Here is a 26,227-nt window from a genome sequence, read left to right on the forward strand (position 1 = left end):
AATTTCTGTTTGTTTCTAACAGAAGCATGACCAAGCATTTAGTGAAACTTCAAGGGAATTAATTAAAAAAAAAAAAAAAAAACAGGCACAAATAATTTCGATATAAACCCATTTGGCCTAGTTAGCATTCACAGTTCTGTGTGCTGAATGTTAAAGTAAGTGTGTCACTCTGAAAAAGATTAACAGGGAAAACAAAGGGCCAGATCACAGCCATAGCCAAGATGTATATGTTAAAATAATGAAGTGATGACATTCTACTGCAAGGGCTGAGACTTCACATCTATATATGTAAGTAAACACTCTGCTCTAACAGATACACTACCACTAGATAAATTTATCCTTAACAAGATCAATGTTTACTGACTAGCTACAAAAATGAATCAAAGCAGCACAACAACCACAGCAAAGAGATATGAGAGCTGACTTGAGAATGAATGAGCTCAGGCACCACATGCAGTTTAATGGTGCCAAACTGTAGCTGACTTCAGACATGCTCTGAGACCCTGCTTTGACTGTTAGCTTTGAAAAGCCAAACTGAAACTGGGCAAGAATGAAGGATAAGATCTGAAGAATTTATTACATCCTATATTATTTCCCATACTGCAAGTAGTAAGGAAGTGGTAAGACAGAACAGCAAGCAGATGCACTCTTGCCTTTTGGATGAATTCTGACTTTTGCCCTGCATAAACAGATAGCAAAATACACCAACCATACCTGTACCAAAACTTAAGAAGACAAAAGCATTTACTTCAAGTTAGTTTTACATTAATTGAATCCCTTTTCTAACAGACTAATTATTCTGATTTCTCAGTGATGAAATACCAAGGCTAATACAGTTGAAACCCAAGCGCAGCAGCTCTAATTCCAGCTACTAAACTTTGTTACACTTTTTATGAGATATACAGGAATATACATACGTTTTGTATGGTATTAAATAAGAAGGCAAAAAGATTACCACAGTAAGATATACTGACTTGCCACTGAAAATGTTTTAATGGTTACAAGGCAAACATCATAATAGACAATGTAATAATGGTGCTAAACTTCACCTGGTTGCTCCCTTCCTACCTATATAGATATAACATGAAAAGTCTACAGCTGCTGAGCTGATCTATTTGTTCAAAGGGTAGCATTATTTCCACACGCCCAGGACAGCATCCACTCCCATGAATCAAGTGCCTTAGATAGGAAAATGAGACTGTGATAGAAGAGGAAATGCAAGCACTTAGAAGTACCTGGGAAGAGAACTGACACTAATAAAAAGCATGAACTGAAATTACCTCTGTTTTTATGTGAGTATTTATGTGAGTCCTCTAACAACCACTAAAATCAGTTAAATTGAGATTTCAATTACAAAAATTTTGCTCATAACAAGGTGCTCAATTGTGGAAATATTAATTACATAAAGCCACTTCAGATTTTCAGAGTCAGCTCTTTGATAATGCACCCATTCAAATTTTACTTTCACAGAAGTTAAACAAAACAGTAATATACTTACCCACCCACAAAGCAGAGGATATAAAATGCAAAGTAAAATATAGCGAAGGGTCCAAAAGTTGCTAGAAAAAGCACAAGACTTCCCCATCCCCATATGGAAAGACTGGTCTGTAAAAAAGAGCATATAGAAAATGAATAATTAATATTATATTCGTACAACTTTAAGTCTCCAGAGCAATAATTGTAGTTTCTATAATGTTTAATACATTTTAACCAGATATAAGTTCTGCTTGATGAAATAAAAATTACCTTTGTTTTTAAGAGTATACTGCTATCAAATATGTCCATTATATTGTGGGCCAGTAATCCAGTTTAGCCAACATTAGTGCAGTTTTCTTTCAAATACTGTTCCTCATCTCTCACTTCAGATAGAACTATCATCCTCTAAGGTGCCACTTTTTTCTTTTCCATTCTCCTTTTGTGCACTTTTGTTTCTCAAAATCCCTTCCTCCTCACCTCTTCCCTCATCCCTACCCTGTAAAAAGTTATCCACCATCTCCTATAAAAAAGCAGGCTTTGTGATAGGACAGGAAGAGACAATACAGCCTTATCTTACACATCTAAACATGTTATTTTTTACAATCAAGCAATGCTGTTTCTTCCCTACATCAAAGGAGGTGCAAGAATAAAAAGGTGTCCCTTTCTCCAGTCAAGTCACAGGCAAGTCAACAGGTGCACCAAATAATTGGCACAAGCATACTTTTATTCCTCCACATAAATAAAAAAGGGAGGGCAACTTCAGAAACTGATACCTGGGCAGTGGCAGGGAGGCAACGGTTGTTTGAAAAGCCCATGATGAAGTTAAAATCAGTGACAAGAGCACATGTGGGGCTGGTGGCACTTTGGGGGTTGATGTCTGGCATAAATACAGCCGGCAAAACTCCACCCACGCTGGGCAGCCACCAGGAGTACAAAAAAAAGCAGCAAGATATACTTGATCTATCTATATAGACAGATGTCTGCCTATGTGTACATACCTGTACATACATGCATGGTAATCTAAAAAAGCAAGGCAGGGAAAACCTGACTGATCTGAGCTATAATAGATTTCAGACCATCACAACAAAACTTATATAAATTTGATTCAATCTACTCTCCAGTTCAATATGGAAAGTATGTTTCAGCCAGGTCCCAAGAGTGTGAAACACAATGATGACAAGTACTTATAGACCACCCAAAGTGTTCCAGCTCTAAGGTCTCTAAGGTTCTCTCCCCCCCTCCCCGTTGCCCTTGTCTAATTTACGCCTTTCTTAGCAGTGATCAAATGACACTCTGATGGGAACTCAGACAACTGTGTCAGCAAGTAACACTAAGAAAGTATTTAAACAAACTCATCTTGCAGTTTGACATTTGGCACTAATAAAGTCACAACCGAGTAGATTTTGTTGTTCTGTTGACTAATAATAAGTAAATGCAGTAGATAATTGTGGCGTTTCAGTACATGAAGAAAGCCCACGAGAAAGACAAACTAATCACAAGCTCATGTAGTGAAAGAATAAGGGGGAGTGGCTTCAAGCAGAGACTGAGTTTAGATTAGATATAAAGTGAGAGGGTGGAGAGGCACTGGAACAGGCTGCTCAGAGAAGCTGTGGATGCCCCAACTCTGGCAGTGTTCAAAGCCAGTTTGGTTGGGGCTTTGAGCAACCTGGTCTAGCAGAAAGCGTTCCTGCCCATGGCAGGGGGGTTGGAACTAGACAATCTTTAAGGTCCCTTCCAATCCAAACCATTCTAGGATTCTATAAAACTCTTCAGAATATGGAAAGGAGAGACACATCAGTCGAAAAAAAGAAACAAAACAAAAAAAAACCTGGCAAACACAGCAATTAAGTAAAACATGAGATGCCATTTATACACATTTCAATACAAAAAGAAGATTCAGCATATTCATACCCTCAAAAATAAATTTTAAAACTTCTGCAGAGCACTACAAGCATGATGAGGAAGATATGCACACAGAAGACAGCATTTAATGATGGTCTTTTTATGTCAAAAACTCATTATGCTTAATCACATCGTTCAAAAAAGTTTAAATTCTAAATATGGAATAAGCAGTCTAAATGACTTAATTAAACTAGATGGATGTATAGTCAGAGTTGGATGAATGCATAATTAACAAAGAAAGCTCTATAACTCAAATAAAACAGTGACCTTTTGTCCTAGACTCCAGTTTTGCAATTTAGCATATGGGTACAGAGATTCAAATCTCATTTGGTATTTTAATAGGATTTCTTAAAAATCATACAACTTGGTACACTGCAGGAAGCACAACAGATATTGGCCCAATTCTTGATTATTCTAAATGAGTAGTTTGCAGTCTTATGGATTTTGAGACATTCAAAGGGATTAAATTATCAGGATGGTACCCTTTCTGCTGACTGTAACCAAAACTTTCCCTAACTCCATACTTCTTGAAGGGACTTCAGCAGTAAAGCTCCTAGGAAAAAAAAACAAAACTTAGTTCTTTATACACAAAAACCAATTATTTTTGAATAGAATGTCCAAACATACACAAATGTCACTATACAGCTGGTCAGCATGAAAACAGTTCAGATATTTAAATTCAAGCCGCACTTACACCTTATTTCCGAGTTTCATTTATAATGTTAATTTTTTAGAATATTTACATATTTAGTGAAGCTCTATTAGTCTTACTGAATTTAGCTGCAGGGTGAATGCTTATCACTCTTAACACAAAGAACAAACCTGTGTTCTGAAGAAATGGTGCAACTGCTGGTGTTTAAGTCACAGCTATCCAGACCCTTTTAAAGAAGCTGCCTTGCCCTATACTGGCAGGGCAAACTTCCAAGCTGACCTGGCATAGCGCTGTTCACTGACCTTCAAGGAATTAGGGACAGTTACCTAAAGCCTTAAGAGACACACAGGCCTTCGTGCTGCCGTGGGCATGGTCGGGTACACACATGGATAAAGGATGTTTATTCCATGCCAGCAGCTGTTCCACTTCATCAGTTTTTAGCCACTTTTGCTTACCACCCACTACAGATACTCTATGTTTGTCTCACCATCATCACTTCTTAGTTCTCAAGTCTAAGATTTTGCAAAGACTTCTGCAGTATATTACTACAGTCATATATATATATATATATATATATATATATATATATATATATATATATATATGTATATGTATATGGGTTAATGCAGCATTGTGGTCACACGTGGTAATTTTCTTTCCACAGCTGGAGTTGCTTCAGCAAAATAAACTGCAGTTGAAGTACAGGGGTGTCTGTAAGGCCCAACAGTACACTGCAGAGGCTCATGAGGTGTGAGAAGACACAAAAGGTGAATATTTATATGTGCTTGATTCAGTTTTCACAGATAACAAAACTGTAACCTCAATGACACCTGTTTGTTTGGGGTTTTTTTTACTAGGTTTTGTCTATTTTTCACACAGAATGGTTTTTCCACAGTATACAGAAAAGTATTAAAAGTAGTACATAAAGAATTTACTTTTTTACACATATTTGCTTTCTCTTTCTTTGGTTTCTGTTTCCTAATCAAGGCAGCATTTTGAGGGTCTAAGCAGCATGCCATTATAGCCAGTAGTGCTGAGCTAAGACTACGTGACTTAACACAACCATTCACACAGAAGTCTCTAGAAATCCACAATCCACAGCAATTATTTCTTCCAGAAACAAACACAATTATGTCTTACTAACAAGTAACTTCAATAGATTCCTTATTTGCTAAATCCATCTGACAATCTTTCAGACCTTTGCCCCACACCCATTTTTAAGCAAGATCTTCAGTCTTGACATATCTTTCTCTAAAAATGATTCACCAAGGTAATGTAGGTTTGTTGTTTGGATTTAAACTAGTGCTGTCAATTTTAGTTTGCAACTGGCAGTAAGGTAATGTGCGTCTGGTTTAGGGCAAAACAAGTGTTACTCCACAAGCCCAGATGACAGGTTCTTTCTAGCCCCCTCTGCCACAGAACAGAGGACAAATGTTTCCACTCATGCAGCTCTGGTGTCACCACTCTCCCACTCCACTGAGAAGCTCCTGTTCCAGGCACTTGCCTCTGTTCACAATTCCCACACACGCTGGGTGGGAATTGAGAGGAAATAAAGAACACTTATATAGGAAGGCAGGGCTCTGGAATCATCTGCTTGTCAACCTTATTAAAGCTGCAGCAGAAGACGATTTAAGTCTTACAGTAGCATCCAAAAGACTTACACCACCTTGGAAGATAATAATTTGAAAATATTTTCACATTTAATGGTCACAACAGAATAATCTGAGCTTTGAAAGAACAGCAACATTTAAAAACAAAAGCATGTTTTCTTTGTTCACAATTCTTTTACTCTTGCTTATCAAATTACATTTTTCCATTAATATTTTAAAAGTTACAGTAACTGACCTGTTTCTCACAGACATTGATAAAACTATTCTTTGCAATTTGGGTAGTTGGTAGTTTAAATTATTAGTTGTTTTTTTTTTTAATGCCTCCTCGGGGCTCACATTTAAAAAATTGTCAGGGATTGCATTTACAGTAGATGTCAAGTTTAATTTTGTTAATTCCACACACCTGCCTTTTAATTTGACTTCCATTTTGAGTGCAAATGGAACATGTTCACATATAAACCTTTCTATAATTAAGGTGAGTGTCACTTTTGTCAAGTGATTAAAAAGATTATTTTAGGTTTCAAATTACTGTCTCTTCACTAGCACGACAAGTAAAATTGGAAAGCTGTACCAACCAGAGTGCCAATTTCAGTGCATTGAAACTGTTATGTTACACTACTCAGAGAAATATTTAACAATTGTGAAATAAACCATTAACAACTTTCTAGTTAGATTCTCCAATCTGCCAAAGTTAAAGCAATCATCTGAAATACAGGTCAACAGGGTTTTTACTTCTGCATATCATGATTTCCTAAGAACACTAAAGGTCTCTTTTTAACCTCTTTTCTTCTTATCCTTTTGCCCTTTTCCTTCCATAGCCCAAAAAGGCAAAGGAAAAAACACCCTGAACTCCACTCCTACTTCATACTATGGAAAAATAATTGTGGTGAATCTACACAATAATTTACTGCAGTACTCCCAGGGAAAACTCCTGGGATTTAAAACAAAATTTTAAAGGATTTTACATAGTCTATTTTGCTTTTATTGTTCTAAGTTTAGATTTCTTATTCCCAAAGAAAGCTTAAAATACCAAAACATATACACTAAAAGCATTTTAAATACATTAAGATGGTAATGTTAATTAATGTTAAGAAGTTTGACAAAGAATTTTCGTCTAGGTAAGTGTAGGACTCCCGCTGATCCCTCCTGGGTACAGAGGCTGGAAACTGTTGCAAGCAGGAGTCCATCTGTCTCCTCTGCACCTCACCTCCTCTTCCGCTAATGCACTTTGCATGTCAAATGGCTTAATTACTTAACAGTTGCATTAATTCAAACATAATCATGTCTAACTGTTCTGAGTTTGGGTTTTCCTGCTGTTCCTCACACTGCATGAAGCAGCAAAGCTTTTAGGATCATTTTCCCCTACAGCTATACAAGACAGTCTAACGCACTAGGCTCTAATGGGTAGGTGACAATTTTTCATTGGTATTCACTACTGCTGTGGTTTTGACTATTCCTGAAACTCATTTTAATAAGTGCAAACGTTTAAATGAAAATACATGCTAACATTTTCTTAAAATATGCAACATTATAGTGTGTAACTAGAATGATTAAAAGCTACTGTGCACATTACTTTGATTTTAGCATTTATCCAGAGAACAACAAGTTCCCATACTAAAACTGTTTGCAATAATCACCAAACTTGCAATATAATTAAAAATGAAAATGCTATGTTCCACATTTTGACACAACTATTTTTCTTTTTGCAAGAAAAAAACCAATTTTCTGATTAACACTTACAGTTCTACAGGAAATGACAAATATTTTCAGCATCAAACGTTCTTCTCAAGTGAAGAGTCATGAGTCAAGAGTATTTTTTCTTCCTCTCTCACATTTGGCTTTGCCACCACTGCTGATCATTACATGAAATTAGGAAACAAAATGTTTAATTTTAAACTGATCTTCATTTTACTAACTTTTATTTCCAGTGTTTACAGCTACTTTATTATATAGCAGAAGAATCAGCAAGGGCCAGAAAAGTTTCATTCCATGTAAAGTACTTGGGCCACTCAAGTAAAGTTAACTTGCTGCGAAAAACAAAGAGGCAGCCTTCACAGATGCACACCTTCTAATAACATGTTTGCATTAAAATCCACTCTGAATCATGTTCTAGTTAAAAGATATGGAATTTTGGTCAAATTTAAAAGAAGTACTTGAGCATCTTGGATAGCAATGAGAAATAAGAGATGTAAGCCTCACTTTCTGCTACTTTCTTAAATATAAAAGCAAAATACTCAAACTCATCTTTAATACAAATTCCAATGAAGTGATCCTTTTCCTTTGTAACAATCCATATTGACTTGTATCCAAGCTAATATATTTATTTGGACAGAAACCAAGACAAAAGATAAAAGCATTTTGGATCACCTTAGGTGATTGAAACAAGACCAGGCTTGACAGGATTGCCTAAGGTGATCTAAAGTAAGAGAATAAAGCAACCCCTCTAACTCTGTCTTGAATTCAAGCCAATGAGATAATCTAGACTGTTCTACATTCAGCCTCCAGATAAACAGATTACATCTATTTCAAGTTTTTCTGGTGCAAAATAGTGGCAAAGGGGAGAGAGGGGGAATCATCCAGAATCTTTAGCAGGTGAAAAAAAAAAAAAAGTCTATTCTCTTATATGGCTCCAAATAATGAGTTCACATGTGCTAAGTCAATAAACTGCTATTGTGTATTCCATTCATTACTAGTGCTCAAGCAGCATCTTAAGATTTTTACTTTCCAGCAGGAAGGGGTTACCTAAAAGTTCTTTCCACCATTTTTTCTTTTTTCATTGCTAAAGAAACCTGTTTCCAATGAATGAACTTCAAGAATCATAAGCTTTGCTTTGAGAACAATTTCTACCACTCCAGCTCCTAATATTTATCTGTATGGAAATTTATCTGTATGCACTGAATGAGTCTCTCACCACAAGAAGCAGATCTAGCGGTCATCTCTTTATGTTTCTAATAAAAACATGAAGGCAGAGCTCATGGATACTACAGGAACTGTTGCATGGGACACATTTTTAAAAAGACTTCTTCATCCCTTAAGAGCTATGCTTTTAGAAGGCAGAGAAGAAATCTCTTTAGTTCTGAGATGTTCTCCCATGGTAGTGGTAATTTCAACTCGGCATCCCTTCTGCCAAGTAAGAGACATCTGCCTACTCCTGGAACTTACATCTCCATTACATTTTCCCAACTTACACAATTACTAAAAAAATTTACATAAAGATTATTTATATAATCACTATTTCATACTTGTGTTCAAAGGCAATGTATTATTGTCTATGATCTTTACACGGAGGAAAAAGTGGAAAAAGATGGGTTATAAGAGGTCTGATGAACAATGATTACTTTTCTTAAAATAAATCCATTCTTTTTTTCTGTGGAGATACCACACAATTTCATAGCAGTGGCTGTGTGCAAAACAGTTTGTGCAATCTTGAATTGACAGAATCAGCTTTAAAAAAGAATAAATACAAGAAAAGATGCACAATGATACACTATCTGCTTTGGAAAATCTTGCTACTTTCAAACAACAACCCCACACAACAAAAAGTGAAATTAAGTGAAGGCGCACAGTTTTTGCAAATACAGATATGTAAAAGATATTAAGGTATAAAATAAGACAAATTATATAAAATTTGGAACATTTTGGGACCGCGCACTGCAGCAGCAGTCATTGAGCTTTATTGCTTCACTTTTTTCTAAACCACTCATCACATTTAAACAGCAGACAACACCTTCAAATTTTATACTGACAAAAACACTAAGATTTTTGTTTCTATCACTTGATGATTTGTTTGAAAGCACCAATAAGCAAATAATTACTTTCAAGCAAATTCCTTAAAATCAATAGTTTCTTCTAAACAGACTGATAAACTATACATTTCAACATATATCTGCAGGAAATGTGGTTTGGTTTTTTTTTTTACTGAGATGTAAACATATTACATGTGTTTATACCTATTTCACTAATACATAAATATTATACATACACACACAAAATCCAGAACTTAAGTTTACTGCAGTGAGATTTAGTCATTAACTTCTGATCAACCTTTTAGTACTCTGGCTTCCCGTATAAAACTAGTCATCTAAGAGTTTTGTTTAGTTCTTTAATCCACTGGTAATATTATGTTGCTATTTGCTACTTGCAGCAAAATTTTCAGCATTATTCCACTAAAGTTAGGATGTAACTGCTTTGGATGCAGTATTCTACGAATTGTACATATCACAATCTAATATATCCCAAATAAGCAACATTCCTCATCTAGACTAAAAAAGTTACTTTAAAAATACTAAGCTAAAAACTTCAGAATATTTTTATCAAGGACTGTACTAAATATAAAAATTGACTCTACTTGCCTTATTAGGTCATGTTACAAATATAAAAATACAAGTGGAAGAAGCCAATTCACATTATTTACCATAACTACCAGAAGTCTCCCAGTAACAGATATAATCAACAAGACTAAAAATTGATTTCCACATTGTCTCTAGTGAGAAAGGCTATTGTCTCTAAATACAGTCAGTCATGCCACCTATCCTTGTAGAACTTTTTTTGGCAAATGAAATAGTGTGGTTCAAACATCCCTATCCTTTTTACTACCCCTAAAAATGTTTTTTGTTTTACGGGTTTTTTTTTTTTTTTACTTAGTAAAAAGGAGGACAAAAGCTGTAAGCAATCATGTAGTGTTCATAAAGGAAAAACATCCTTAGTTTCTCACCTGTAATGTAAAATGTCACCTTGACTAAAAACAGTACTGTAATTATTATCACAGAATCCAAAAAAACAAACCTTAACAGAAAGCCACCATAAATGATTTCTCAGACTGTATTGGCAGCAGAAGGCCATCAACAAGGAAGAAGGTCCAGGCCAGGGAAAAAGGAAAAATATACACCAGTCAGCATCACCTCAGTCCCTAAGAAGGTTGTGAGCAGCCAAGAGAGATTTACCAAGTGCAAATCAAGTCTGAGCAACCCAGTCGCTTTCTATGATCAGGTGAGTGACACTGAGGAACAAGGGTGGGGCCTTAGATGACGTGCACTTTGCCTTAGTACAATATCCCACAGCTTCCTTATCACTAAATTGGTGAGGTACAGGCTGGATGAGTGGATTAAATGGTAAATAAAAAATGCTAGATGCAAAGATATGATCAGTGGTACAGAGTTCAGTGTGCAGCCAGTGACTAGGTGGGAACCTTCACGGATCAGTACGGGACTGATGATGCCTGAGCAACGTGGGTGGTGTGACACAGTGAGCTCTCAGCAAAAGGGTGCACAGAATCTTAAAGTGGGGTAAGTGCTCATTATACTGGAGAGTTCTGATGTGTGTCAACAGGCTGGAGAAAGGAGCTGACAGGAACCTCATCAAGTTAACAAAAATGAGCACAGGTTTGCATCTGGGGTAGACTAACCCTGGGCCACCCACTCTGCAAAGCAGCTCTGCAGAAAGAGACCCCAAGGTCAGCTGTAAGGTGAATGCAAGTCAGCAGCATGCTGTTGTAGCAAAGGTGGCCAACAGTATTCTACCCTCTATCAGCAGAAGTGTCACCAGCAGAGACAGCAAAGTGAACCTTCCTCTCCGTTTGGACATCCCTGGATTCCCATGCCCAGTTCTGGTCTTCCTGTTACAATACAAATCCATATGGAAACCATGTCAACCAAAATATCCAATTCCACCACAAAAGATTTTGCGCTAAAACAAAATACATCCGTGTTATGAAGCCACACACTGGCTACACTTGCCACCAAGAAAAGGGTAGATTTAGAAAGCTTGTTGGTGCTCCCAATTAACATTCTGACCCCTTTTTATGTGACTGAGAAGTAACACAATTTTTAAAGCATTACTCCCTTCCTCCTCTCCCTGGGGGTCACCTTTGTCTTCAAAACTAAACAATGGTAGCAGTCTCTGCACTCTTACCACCAAAGTAATAAAGGGCATCTACTGCCTAAACACTGGATTCTCAAGTAACAGCTACCAACATTGTATTCGCTGATTTTACTATTTTGGCAGATTTGTTTTGATCTTTTAATTCCAAGACCTCAATCAGTGCCAGCATCATGAACTAGTTTCAGTTTGGACTCCTGCTTGCAATGATCACCCTTTCATTAAATCTGATTTCTTGTCAAAAATCTACTGATAGTTTTAAGAACTATGTGGAACTATGTAGTGCTTTTTAATCAGCATCATAATTTACAAACTGGAAATGAAATGGATATTAAAAATATAAATTCAAATATCAGAGTATGCTCCAAAAGAATTTGTTGTCAGTACACAAATAACAAGTAGGATCCCAAGCTGCAAATATAGTCCATTTTTAAGAAATTTAAAACCACTAACAGAACACTACCACCTTCCTCTGAAGATCATGATATTACTCCATTGTTTTCTTCAAAAGTTTAAATTTTATGCAGTTCTCTGAGTGGCACAGGTTTTCTCATTACAAAATACAGAACTCTGATACAACCACTATTTCACTACAAATTCCCAGTGGTCTCTGAGTGCATCTGAACTCCTACAAGGCCAAATTTTTTATGAAGCATGCTTACTGGATGAAGACAAAATAACCATGGAAACAGCTGTTATACAAAGTGACACAAACCTTTACAAAGCCAGGGTAAGCCTAAAAACTTCCTGTTCCTCTCAACTGCTTTTCTGGACAGAATATCACCCAGTTGCACAAAGTAAACCAAGAGAAGTTCAGTGTCAGCAAGTTTTCCAATAGTCCACAATATACAAAAAATCTGCAACCTTTTTAACAGGCAGTTGATGCCTAACTCTTCACAGAATGGAGAGTGCCAACACAGAAAATCAGCACTCTCATTTTGCTTTGAATCAGCAAAAAAAAGCCCTTACTTAAGAGAGGAAGAAATTGTTTAAATATTGTCTTTTTCCAATGGGACAAATGTAATGGGAATGTAACAGAAACAAAATCTAACCCCTTCATATATTTAATACCGCCCTTTTCCAATACCTCCTACAGTCCTTATTGCTTGTGTGCTCTACCTGCTTGCTTTCCAGAGATGTTTGGCTTCCCAACCCTTTTGGGGAGGCTTGCTTGCTCCATGTCTGTCTTTCATAGCCCTCCTTGCGCTTCTGCCTTAACACCATTACTGAGAGAACTGCTGCCTGCACAACCCTGCACAAACCACTAAGTTTTACTGAGTGGTTTGCTACAGAACACTGCTGACAGCACTGCAGGTAAGTGCAAGTAGAATGGAGCCTCCTACAACTTCTTCCAAGACTCTGCTCCATGACTTCTGTCCATCTGGCCTCTCTATGGAAGCAAAGAGCCTGTTGAGTATCCTAGATTAATCTTTCAGCCTCAAGTAGTCATCTTCTTCCTTGTACAAAATCTGGGCCCAAAATCAGCATGTCAACTATTTCCTGGATATCTCCCAGGTTCATATACTGCCTCTCCCACGAAGACACAGAGGAGGGAAAACAAGTGTGAATACCTACAAATAACATTTACATAAATGAACAGTTCTTTGAACTTCCTGGAATATTTCATTCTCATACATAAGGGCATGGAATCTTTCCAACAAATTTCAATGAATTCTGAGAGAATGGAAACCACAGAAATGGTGCATCAGCTCTTGCCACTTCAAAATTATAGACTGAAACTAATTGAGTAATTTGAATATCCAGCTCCTAAGGCAAGTTTAGCAAAGATACCTAAAAACTTCAATCATTGCCACATGGCCAAGAACAAAAAAGAAACCTAACTGGAACTACCAAACCTATATTCATCCTTTTTTTTTCTGGAGGCAGAGATGCATTCAGAAGTCACAGAAGTAAAATAGTGACATTCCCTGTTTTCAAAAGTACAGGAATTATTTTGGATATTGACTCATTTTAGATCTACACAGAAGGAAGTGCACACTAACACTACGCACTTCCCTAGCACCAAACCACGCAGCTGTTGATTTGGCAACTTATCCTGTGTTCCCACCCTCTTATCCCTCCACAAGACTGGTTCACCAAGGCAAAAGAATTCTTCATGTAGTTGCTACTTAGCTGCTAGACCTGAAACAAGAAGTTGTCAGACAAGCTTGTGTCTGGTGGAGGGGAGAAAACCACTTTAGTAGCAGACAGACTAGATCCAGTGAAGGCAAACACAAAATGGCACTCCTAGTATCTTAAATGCCTTTATGCATGGACGACAGCTAAAGAAAAATATATGGCCATCCCAGTGACAGCAACAGGCAAACAAAAATATATAAAGAAAATAATAAAGAAGAGGGCAATACACGAGAGAAACAAAGAACGAGCAGAAGAAGAACCACACAGACAGCAAGATGGAAGCATTCACAGACCAACCCAGGTACACAACTCCACACAGAAACAATGCAGCTACTTTTATCACTGGAAAACAAACAAAAAAACATTTGGCATAATGCATCAAAAAAAATAGAGAATAAGGGAAATAAGAGTTATGGGCAATTCCCTAGAAATCTAGAGAGAAAAAATAAGAAGACTGCAAGCATCATGTTATATTGAGATTGTTAAAATAGAAAAAAGTATTTCAAACAAAACAGATGCCAGCACAATAAAGCACAACTAAAAGAAACAGTGATTGGCAACAGTCAACCATCATCACTGGAGAATTCAATAAAGGAAAATATCCAATTAAGAAATGGAAGAGCTTAGAAACATTCATAGACATATTGTTTGCTGTTGGTATCTCTATTGCTAATTTTAAATCTTTATAAGAAATTTTAAGAAACTGCAGTAGGGCAACTGCCAACTGAAAGACTGAAGACCAAGTACCATTTAAAGTACAGAGCTTAAAAACAACAAAGAAATAAACATAAAATTTATTTCAAAGTTTTAAGCACACATGACAGTCAAGCATGTAGTACTAAAGAAGAAATTAAGTACACAGTTGTAAGAACATAAAGCAAGGTACCAGTGCTCGTATATACCAAGGACAAATTATTTTTAGCACACCTACTGCACACTATTCAATTTAGAAAAAATGCTAACTGTGAAAAGAAAGGAAAATTTAAAATAAAACCTTATTCTTCTAGCATAATGTTGTAAATAAATAACTTCTTATCAAAACAATAAAAATTGTATTCACATAAACCAATTTGTTCTGCACAAAAAAAAATTATAGAAGAAATAAACAAGCATAAAAAGTAATTTCCATTTCATTATATGTACCATCAAATTAGATTTGTAATTCAGGCATTAAATCACAAGATTTAAGACTTCCATAGCATATGATTTTACTTTACAAAGTTAATTAAATTTCCATTTGTTAGCACTGTGATCAAAAATAGTAATTTGAGTATATAAACTATAAAATAAAGTATTTTCCTTTTAAGTATGTTAAAAGAGGTTGGATACCTCAATCCCCAATAGGTTTCATTAAAAATTAAAATATTTATCACTAACAAATACACCAAGATATACCGGGAGAGGGGGAAAAGGAACCACAACTGCTTGCATAGATTTTTAGAAAAAATAAAAATCACACAAATACAGATGTGATTTCAAGCACAGAGAGTTCCTTCAGCGAATAAGGAATATATATCACTTTTACAGATCCCATTATTTTCAAGGTATCACAAAAAAACATTACATAGGCTTCAGAAAAGTAAGCCGATACAACAGTATGAAACACCACAACCTTTGGGGAAACCCAACCTAAACAAAGTTTTGATTTATTATAATAGACGTGGAATGTAAAGTTCTAAGTGGGCCTCAAGCAGGAGAAAAGATTCAAGACTCAGAGATATCTCAGCCTGCATCAGCTGTTGCTAGAATAGCATCAGGGCAACAAGCAAGGTTCCCTCATTTCTCCAAGTCAGACAGTTCCATTCTGACAATCAGCAAGACTTCAAAGCAATCACTCTTTCTACAGTAACACAGGTTGGACACTTGTTTCCCAGGGCATGTACACCACCAGATTTTCAACTCATCTGTGCAGTCTGAAATGCCAAATCCTGAGTAAGGGGTGACTGGAAATACCATGCACATTTGTTCCCCATTGTTTTTAGTATCACTTAAGAGGTATGTGAGAAACCATCCCACATCTGAGGCATTGTTTCATAATCAGCCGGACAACTACTGCAAAAATTCTGCTATTCTAGATTAATCTTCTGCTTGGCCTTGTATAATAGTGCTGACTGGAAGAGTGGAAATGCAGGGTGCCCTACAGGATATGTAGCAATTCAAGCTTCCTGTTCAAGTTCATTCCCTTACATCACAAGAGATAGCCTAACCTGCACTACCTTAAAGGCACCAGCAGAAGTGCTGAGTAGTCATTCCCTAAAACTCCAAAAATATACTGATAAACAAGAATACATGATCTTACAATAGTGACATTTCTGAAATCAAAACATTCTGACAGAAACAGATTTGATTAAAATAGAACCAGGATCACCCCCTTCCTCCAAGAAACACGAGATTAAGGGAAGAAGACAGAAGGGATATAAAAGATAAAAAAATAACATTGTAACAAAAGGTCAACCTTATTCAAGCAGTTAATACTCTTTAAAGAATGTTCCCAAATTTATGAAGCTTCTTGGAAAGAAAATGCGTGCAAAGCTCATCCTCCTACTCAGAACTCCAACCACAATGGGATACTGAATTAAGCGTTTCAGACCACTGAATCAATGGTACCTGTGAAGTTTTAATTAGGCCATATGAGTCCCCACATGAACAAACACAGTGCTACTACCACCTGTGAAATAAAGAAAAAGTTCTTGAAATTTAGTATTTCTGATTATCAAAAAATCCTTCCAAGTGAAGGTGAAGAAAGGACATCATACAAGCCATGTGATGCATGAAGGGGTTTAATAAGATTCAAGCCAGCAGAGAATATTTTATCTCCATCTCCTGCTGGCAACTAGTGGACTGACAAACTGGTGAGGTTCAAATCAAATTAGTATTGTGCTCACTGTCTGAGAAAATAGGCAAAACAGCAGGACTGAAAACATTTCAGTGTTGCTGGTAAAATAGCTTCAAAAAACATGCTGTACTAACCACTATGGTCAAATTCCATATTCCATACTAGGAAATCCCTGATTTTTCATAGCTTCCCACTTGAAAAAAAAAAAAACTAGCTAAAATTTGTGGGACTTTTTAAGTGTTTGCAAAATGACAGTGTTAGAATACAGCAATAAATCTGGCTCACACTATTTTAACTGCAACATCACATTCTACACAGAACACAAAGTCAATCAACACTGTAACTTCTTCAGAAATCCATCTCCACTCTCTCAGGATTTTACAGCTACTCCTACTTCAGAGCAGTAATAATGTTTAATAGGTCCTCCCAAACTGTGACAGTTGAGGAATTGACCTCTTGTCCAAAACAAATGGCAGTTACAAAAGGAGTCCCTCTGGCTGAACATACCTATCATCTGAGCTTACTCACAGTACAAACAGAACACCCATTTCACCTCAAACTTGCATGATCACCATCATGCCATCATCATTTGGAGGTGTGATTGCACAGAAATTACATAAACATGGTTAGAGTACTCTTGTTCAAACCTGTTAACATGTTTACATCATGAAATAATGCCATGTTTTGTCAGAATGTCAGAAATCAGACATTATGTGGTAGGGACAAGCATCAGGCCCAAGCTTACCATGCCTTGTACTTCTCAAAGCCTCTCGCTCACATAACTGCAAGAGCCAACTTCAATTGAATTTACTATCATTCCAGCCTTGGTATTCTCAACCAAGCAATGGGGGATTGCTACTGAGACTTCTAAACAGTAATTCTTTCACTGTTGCAAATAACTTAGATACAATATCAATTACTTCTCTTTCCTAATAATAGCAATTCTCCCAGTGCTAGCTCAAAGAAAATATGCTTTGTCATCTATGGGTGGGGAGAAGACGACAAACATATTTAAAAGAGAGATAATTCCCTAGAGTGCACCCAGACAGAGGAAATCGTTTGGAGCTCCTTCAGCTATCTAACCAGACAAGCTATTATTATTTTTGTCGAAGTAAGGAACTTCATACTTTCCTTCTTCCATGCTGTTTTGGGGAATGGTCCAGACTGACATTTTAGAGTCATAGCTGAACTCTGTGTTCAGTCTCAGCAGTTTAGCACTGTACACTCTATGAACAGTCCTGAGTGTTTAAACACTACCTTTTACCAGTAGCCAGTAAAATATGTAAAAACAAGTACTTAAGAATATACAGTAACTTTTCTTTGCAAAAGGTTAGTTTTCTTAATTTTAGCATTTTCACACACTTTCAACTGACTATGCCATAAACTATAGTTATTAAAAGAGCTGTAATGGGAACAATTAGGGACACAACACAGACCAGCCTTAGGGGAAGCCTCATTGACAGAAAATACTGAAGGAGAAAGAGGCTTTTTTACCTCCCAAGGGCTTCCAACTAGTGCTCCAGCTAGATCCCATCTAGAAAAATACTGGCACTAAAGAAAGCCACAGCACACAAGTTTCACAAAAGGACAGGAAACTTATCTATTTCAGCACCCTGGTAAATGCCTACCTATTTGAAAATGGCTCTACCAGCAGAACATAGTTCAGACATATAATGCACAGAGCAATCTGCCACTGACACGTATCAAGGAACAGGAAAAGTTAATGCTACAGTACATCAAGCAGTTAACTGTGTTTTGCTTCTTTCAGAGCTGTACTTATACTTTACAATGTGCTACTGTTGCAGAAAGGCTAATTCACTATTATTCTAGAGCAAATTAAGCTGCTGAGTCAACCTTTATTCTTAAAAATCAGGCTAATTTGCTTGGTTTTGCTCAGAAACAGTTCTCAATGGCTAGTAATTACCAAAACTTAACCAAAAACAAAACAAAAACCAAAACAGAAAAAAAAAATTAAAAGGTTGTAAAACCTCTCTTACAAACAAATGTAGATTAATGGAAAGGAAGTACTGCATGTATGATGAACTGCAGTTTAATGAATTATCTTGACCAGTTGCAATAACAAGAAATATCAACATATCAGAGCTCATTTAGTATGGCTCATTTTTAGTTGTGGATAAGAAAAAAAGTTTTCGTACTTGGTCAAATTTCAAAAATCTTCTCAACTGTCACTAGTACTGCAACAAGTTACTCTTGCTAAGCTGAGAATTCAGTTGTTCAAAATTTAGCTGCTGATAAACTCTGGAGTCCTCCCTAAGCATCTCAAAACAATTTAATGAGTAGCTGGGGAGAAAAAAAAAAAAGGAACCTATTTCTCAGCTGAGATGAAGTGCCTTCTTCAGAGGTAACACAGGCTGCAAATGCAGACAGCGCAGGCCATCAACTTGAAAGACACCTAAAACTTCTTTTAAGTTAAATCAAAATCCTATTGAATGTTTGCTCCTTCAGAATTTAAAACACCAATGACCACCAAGAGCCAGAGCTGTAAAACACCAACTGCTCCCCTGTAGTCCGTGCAGTGCAGTCACCACCACATGAGAGCGGAGCATGATGAAGCCAGTTGTCCAAAAAGATGAAAGACCATTCCAACTTGTGTCTGTCATGGCCTCGGCACATGAGAAAGTGCTGAGGCAGAAAGTCACATGGGAACAGGCCACACTGGCCTAGAAAGCAAAGGAGACATCTGATGAACAAGAAAAGGGGAACAAGTGAAAAGGCACAGAATGGCCACCACAACAGACAAGGGAAATGATCATCACAGCAGGACTCTAAACCATGCCGACAGAATGTATTCAACATTACAGCAGAAATAAGTTCTATGGTGAAAAATTTGGAAATGGCATTTGCCAGATAGGTAAATAAATGTACACACCTGGCACCCAACAGTATGGGTTTTGAATGCAACTAAAATAAGATTGGCAGAAAGGGCCAAATAAACAAAACATACAGGGTATTTTTTCCTGACAGGAAGTGTGATGTTCCCCTGAAATTACTGATTGCAAAGTCCTAATCCTAACTGCATTCGCACAAAACTGAAACAATTCTGCTGGGGTCTGCATATATGGATACAGTCAAAGGATGTAGGAAACTGACCTTGAGAAACTCAACACTATGTTACTGCATGGCAACACATGGAAAATCCAATCTGCCTTTTCTTCATTCTTAAATATACTTAAGAAAAAATATTTCCTACATTTTTAAGTTAAAAAACTAGCAGTTATAGTAGGGGAAATGGATCTAAATTTTTAATGGCTAAAAAAAAAAAATTACAGTGACTTTGGCCACTCTAGACAGTAGCAAACTTGACAAGGCCACAAATATCCAGCACCTAAAACAAATGCAGTTTTTACTTCTAATGTCAGTTCACTATACAATCTCAATTTTCATATATAAAGGAATAATGTATCAGTAGACTTGAAACAATCTGCATATTCCTCCAAAGTGTGGTAAGGGTTCATGGGTGCAACTGTGTGCAGTTTCCCCATGCCGTGGTAGCTACCAAGTCACCAATGGAACACCCAGAAAAGCACACTGGGAAAGGACTCCTCCAGTTCACCTTAGGTGGGTGCTCCTGACAGCCTAGGGCTGTCTGATTGCCTAAAGAACTCCCCACAACTGCTGCTCAGGCAGGCAAAGCCTGCAATTTTGCTAGACTCCTTTAAAATCTAAATTCATCTCCTTGGCAGAGACCAAGGCTGAAACACTTTACCTTGAAGCATCTTGTCTACAAATAGCTTATGTAGAGGAACTAGAAGTAGGGACATCAGAACCTTCTCCTCCTGACACCAAGGATAAGTGTCATAATTGGTCATCATATGTGAAATCACTAAGTTTTACCTCAGTCAATGGATTGTCATCCACACTCATACAGAATTTCAACACAGATATAAAGGCAAAAAAATCAGTTCCAAGATAAAGTGTGTTGGATGGGCACACACAGCCACCATCAGAAGGAACAAACAGTCCAGCAGGAGGCACCGACCCAGAACATTCTATGCTGCCCTTAAAATAATCTGAATTATTGTGGCTAATGCTTATGTATCACACTCACCAACTCTCTTTAATGCAGCTTATTAATCCTGACCACCCACCAAATAACCTCAATGCAAAAATAGGTCATATATTTTTACATATTTAACTCATTCTGCAAATTTTAACCTCCTAGGGAAATCTGAGAGCTCATGATCTACAGAACTGCTTTCTTAATGTCCTAAAACTTTTAACTGATGCAATTTAAAACGTGGAATATACTGTTTAATATCATTCAGGAAAGCAAAGATGAAACATCCAGGTGTTGGAAAGCAAGCCTTTACCCTGCAAGACTTAAGACAACTCACTTTTAGATGAATAACCTCCTCTGTAGAATAAAATGACAAATTATAAAACATGGGTCATTGTGTTGCAGAAGTATCTGCGCTCAGGACACCTTGCTGACATTAAAAATAGAAAATCAATTGCTCTTTGTAGACAAAAGAGAACACCGGGTAAAAGTCTAATTTCCAGCAACTGGAAAGCACTGCCAGATTCCACCTTTTAGAATGCCTTTGGACACAGCAGACATTTATAGCCCACGCTGATCCTCAAATACCTGCCTGACTCACAGCCGAGCTGCCGGGCTGCTTCGGGACAGAAACCCTCCACCAGGCAGAGGTGAACCGGGGCAGCCAACTTCGAAGGATTACCTACTGACATAAACTCCTGCAAGCACGGCCGAACCGCTCGGCTTAAGCCCTCCAAGAAGAAAACAAACACGGAGTCTACGAAGCCATCGCGGAGAAGGAGGCCAGAGGGGCTGAAGCCGGAGGGGGCGTGCGGGGCCCAGGCGGGGCCATCTCCCCGGCGCGGCCCAGGGCCGAGGCGGGCTCCAGCTCGCCAGGTGCGTTCCGCTGCTCCAGACACGGGCCCCCGCCGGGCAGCACAGCCCGGCCGTCTGAGGACCGCGTCGGAGCAGGGACCGGGCCCAGCTGCCGCACGGAGAGGCCACGGCGGACCGGGCTCTGCCGCGGAGCTGGAGAGCCCCTCTCCCGTCCGGCCCTGCCGGGAGAGGAGGGAGGCTGATTAGAGGGGCCCGGCGCTTTCCCGGGCGAGCCGGCCAGCGCCTCTGCCCGCCGCGGCCAAGGGGGAAACTGCCAGCGCCGAGGCAACTCGGAGGCCCCGGCGGAGGGCCGAGCCGCGGCACTGAGCTCTGCCCGCTCGGGCGGACAGCGCGCCGCTCCGCTCCCCGCGCCTCGCCGGCAGCGCTCTTACCTCTGTTAACATTATTACCCCGCTGCGCTGCGGCGGCGCCTCGGCGGCTCTAGCCCCGCAGCATGATGAAGTCCGGCGGCCGCGCGGAAAACTACCCCGCACCCCGCGGGGAGGCGAGGCGAGCACCGCCAGACCCCGCCGCCGCCCGGGTCAGCGCCCGCCCGCCGGCCCCGGCCCCGGCCCCGCTGCCGCCCTCGCAGCCCGGTCCGGAGCGGCCGCCATCTTGGGACGGCTACGTGCGTCGCCGCCCCGCCCCGCCCCGCCCGGCCCGGCCCGGCCCGGCCCGCCCAGCGGGGCCGCCCCTGCCGGCGCTGGCGCTGGCGCTCCGCTCCCGGCCCGGCCCGGCCCGGCCCGGCCCCCGCCTCCCCGGCAGCGCCGCCACAGCCAACGCCACCGGCACCGGCACCGGCACTGGCGGCCTTTGGCGGGGTCCGACCGCAAGGCACAGAGCTCGAACCTGCGGGGCCGACCTGTCTTTGAGCTCTTCACTGTCAGGCAACTGCGCTGCGGACGCTAATCGAAATGTTTTGTTAAATTTCTGACCAAGCAGCACATCTCTCATCCACCAGTGACGTACGCAGCACTGCACCTCTTTCCCTGCTCTAGATGCTAAGGAAGAACGCATGTCCTGTCTGGAGCACAAGTCCTTTGAGGAGCGGCTGAGGGAGCTGGTTGTGTTTAGCCTGGACTAAAGGAGATTCAGGGGTGACCTTATGGCTCTCTACAAGTGTCTGGAAGGAGGCTGGAGACAGGGGTCGGTCTCTTCTCCCAGGCAACCAGCGACAGGACGGGAGGACACAGTCTTAAGCGTCACCAGGGGTGGTTTAGGTTGGATATTAGGAAGAATTTCTTCACGAAAGTGTGTTTAGACATTGGAGTGGGCCGCTCAGGGAGTCTCTGTCCCTGGAGGTGACACTGGATGCGCCACTAATGTCATGGTCTACTGGACGCGGTGGTGATCGTTGTCTGGACTCGATGATCTCAGGTCTCTCCCAAATTCATTGATTCTCTGAAAGAAACTTCTGTAAGCCTGTCACCGACTGCACTGTTAAGTAATGGCATAAAGTATGGAACAGAAACGCATCTCCTCAGAAACAGAGCCATGTTTGTACCAGCTCAGACAGCCCTGGGGTGATGTGCCCCCACAGCTTGCTATTTGAATACACGGGAAGATTCCTGTCTGAAACTTGCCCTTCCTTCAATCACTATTCCGTGGGCTTTTGTTTGTGTCCTTGCCTTTTTACTAGACTTTAAGTTACACAGTTGACCTTAGGTGCATTAGGAGAGTAGGAAAAAGATGGGAAATTTTTCCTGCATTGCCAATAACACAATATGCACACCAAAGAAATAGTAATGGTTAACAGAAAAGATGGTGGAAAAATAACACTGCTATTTTAATGTGAAAAAAACCAGCTTTCTTCAATTACAGTGCTTTTTCTCCCTCCATGAAAACAGAATTTGTTTTCTTGCAGAAATGTGAGGGACATTAAGCAGTTCTTAAGGCTGATGGGTTTTGTAGAAGTTCTGTAATTGTCCCAGGGATTTTTAAATACTTTACATTTCAAGGTTGACCACTTCTTAATTTTATTTGTGGGTATTACGGAGTTTCAGCTTTACTCATACAACTGTTTTTTCCTGTCAAGAGACCCAGCTGTTAGTCACATGAAGCAAAAAGAGCAATATTTGATACTTGATACTCAGAATTGTTTGTCTCTTATAAATAATAAAAAATACTAATTTTTCTAAGCATCTAATAAGCTTTTTACTTCTGAGTGTATAATTTTGAATGTTTCATGTTAGCAGTACTCTTTCCCCCAAGCTGATCCCTCAGGAAAAATCCAAATCTTAGAGCGCGCACAACTCTAAACAATAGGCTTGGCATTAAAGTACTATGCAGAGGTCTTGCACATGGTATTTCACCACCTTGATAAATTAAAAATTGTTCAAAGCCATTGAAAAATAGGAGTTGTGAAATACCAATTCCACTGTATTGCTTCGGTCCCCTAAAATGTTGTATGTGCTTATTTGGCAGATGTATATGCACACAGCTAGGATCCATATTTTTGGCTTTCTCTGTGCTTCAAGTCAAGCAAATAATGTCCTGTGCTCAGATCTGTGTTACAGGAAATCCTGAAGGTACACATAAAATAGCAGAGTGATCAGTAAATGATCAGTAGTGTGTAATTATGAAAAAAATTCAACCCATACCTAGGTACATATGAAATGGAATCAAAATACTTAAAGCACCCACCTCCTGCTCGACACATAATTGAATCAATAAATATGTCCTCTGAGCAAGGCACAGTGTCATGAACTGATAAGATAAATCAATATTTCATAAAATGTAAGGGCTAAGCAGGAGGTAAGAAATTATATTTATGATTATATATAAATAATAGTAATTGAATCAAGGTAATAGCCCAGAAAAACAAACTTTCTAGGCACGGTATCTCTTTACCTTGTATGTTTAGGTAAAGAAGTTAAGGTTTTCAAGAGGAATAATCCCTTTTGACTACTTATTACAAAGATGTATATATCCTAAGTGTGCTAGATGTAAAAAAGAGAAAATATTACACAAATCTCCCAGCAAAATGAAGTCACAAATAATACTTTTTACTTGAATTTGCCTCTACTTCTGCTTGGGATTTGGCAGCCCAACAGCACAAAAGTCTCGGAAGTACCTTCTGTCCTTGTACTGCTGGAATAAACGTACCAATACTTCTGCTGAAAACTCTTCTCTGATTTTACAGCAATCAGCAGAGCTTTAATAGTGTTTCAAATTGTTACTAATGCTAGAATCCATTGTTCTAATTTTTGGTCAATATCACCTCAACTTCAGAAGGAAAAACAGTGTAATTGCAGAAGCAAGGAGGGAGGCTGTGAGGAAGGACTGAACCACACAGATTCAAGGTAGAAGAAACCTCATAAAGGAGAAGGGGCAGCAGCTTGGGAAGAGGATGATGTATGGAATTCTTGAAAAACTGCTGTGAGGAAGAGAAAACAAATCAGCAGTTATGATGCCAGTTCCTATTCTTATAATAAACTGAAAAAAATATACTTTCTTTTTTTAGGCTCTTTTTAAATTTGTGTGAACAGATCTGGAAATGAGACTTCAACAAAGACTGAAATAATTATCAATGGTAGGCCAGAAACATTAGAGCACTTGTTTCCCTGAGCCCATCTTCAAATGACAATAATTCCATTAGACTTGATGAGTCATCCATAAGAGAATTTTATCCATGTCATCCTTTTGCATTCATTACTTACAGCTCGGGACAGGCACTGCAACAAGCCAGGACATTTACAGCAGCAGGGCAGCCACTTTAGCACCACACTCATCCTGGTGGAGCAGCACACGCCTTATTTTTCATGTCACTTCCACAAGCCCACAAGCACGGTGTGAAGTACTGTGTTAGGGCAAGTATTTATATCTACAGTCAAAGGCAAACCTGGCAGAAAGTGTTTGCACTCAGTCCTTAAAATACTCACTTTTTTTTTTTTCCTCTTAGGCCTAAATAAATGCTTAGTTCATCCAGGAGTACCCAAAAGCTGATAGCTGCAAATACCTTAATAGTTATAAAACAACTCCAACCTGTTGCCAAACATCTCAGTGTTCTTTGCACTCATTACAGTTTTCACTATATGCTCAAGGAGTGGTCTGATGGTCTAGATCCACATTTTGAAATCCCACTGGGGACTCTGGGAGCCATGAGGCTGTCTACTGAAATAATGGATGAATGCAGCATTAAAATGTGAAATATAGCGGGAGGAGTCAGAGACAGCACCATCAGGTTCTTCATCCAGAAGTTTTTAAAGATTTTGTAAAGTAAAGCATCAGAAGTGCACTAAGTTATGAGACAAAAATATGGTCATGAGAGGGAGGGCACAACACACAGAGAAGCAGGGGCATAAAGCAGGATTTAGCAATAAAAGAGCTACTGTGCTAACTTGCAGTGAAGCACAAAGGAGTGCAAATTATTTTCTAGCCCTGAAAGGAGGGCAGTTCCACAACCTAAATAACTGTTAGCTCACCAGCTTATGAAAAATGAAATTGGTGACCTAATTGCCATCACAATAACATCTGAAAGAGCAGTTGCCTGTATTTGGAGAGCAAAAGGATATCTTGTCATGGCCTGTACAAGAAAACAAGTGAAGATTAAGGAAAGGGGAAACTACAGGCAGGGTTGGGGGAGGGACAGACTGAAAGGACAACAGACTGATTTTGCTTTATAAAGCAGTTTCATGGAAGTGGCTGCAAGATTGTTTCTAACATCAGCAAGCCTGAACTTCTGTACCTTTCTTTACAATCTAAAAAGGTCTCTTACAGAGTTATTTCTGAATGCTGTAATTGGTTCTGATTGTCCATAACAACTGATGCAAACCAAAGTTTGACTTCTGTTCTCTTGTTTAAGTTGCTTGTAGTTCAGGCTGGCAGTATGGTTGGAGTTTGTATACGGTTGTTCAGTTAGG

The 26,227-nt window shown here is 39.1% G+C and overlaps 1 protein-coding gene across 4 annotated transcripts in view; it reads right to left on the reverse strand.

The window, feature by feature from the left end:
- Positions 1–21,839, reverse strand: part of SNX13 (sorting nexin 13) — a 62,691-nt gene extending 40,852 nt beyond the window's left edge. For all 4 annotated transcript variants that reach the window (XR_009933932.1, XM_062508191.1, XM_062508181.1 and 1 more), the window contains exons 1-2: positions 21,758–21,839; positions 1,499–1,605 (exon numbers count right to left, since the gene is read on the reverse strand). Coding sequence is in view for 3 of the 4 variants with exons in the window: in XM_062508191.1 (XP_062364175.1) it covers positions 1,499–1,605; positions 21,758–21,769 (119 nt within the window). In the remaining variant the exon portion in view is untranslated. The remainder of the gene's footprint in view (positions 1–1,498; positions 1,606–21,757) is intronic.
- Positions 21,840–26,227: the final 4,388 nt, after the last annotated feature.

The sequence above is a fragment of the Cinclus cinclus genome, chromosome 1 (assembly GCF_963662255.1).
Source record: "Cinclus cinclus chromosome 1, bCinCin1.1, whole genome shotgun sequence".
Taxonomy (NCBI): domain Eukaryota; kingdom Metazoa; phylum Chordata; class Aves; order Passeriformes; family Cinclidae; genus Cinclus; species Cinclus cinclus.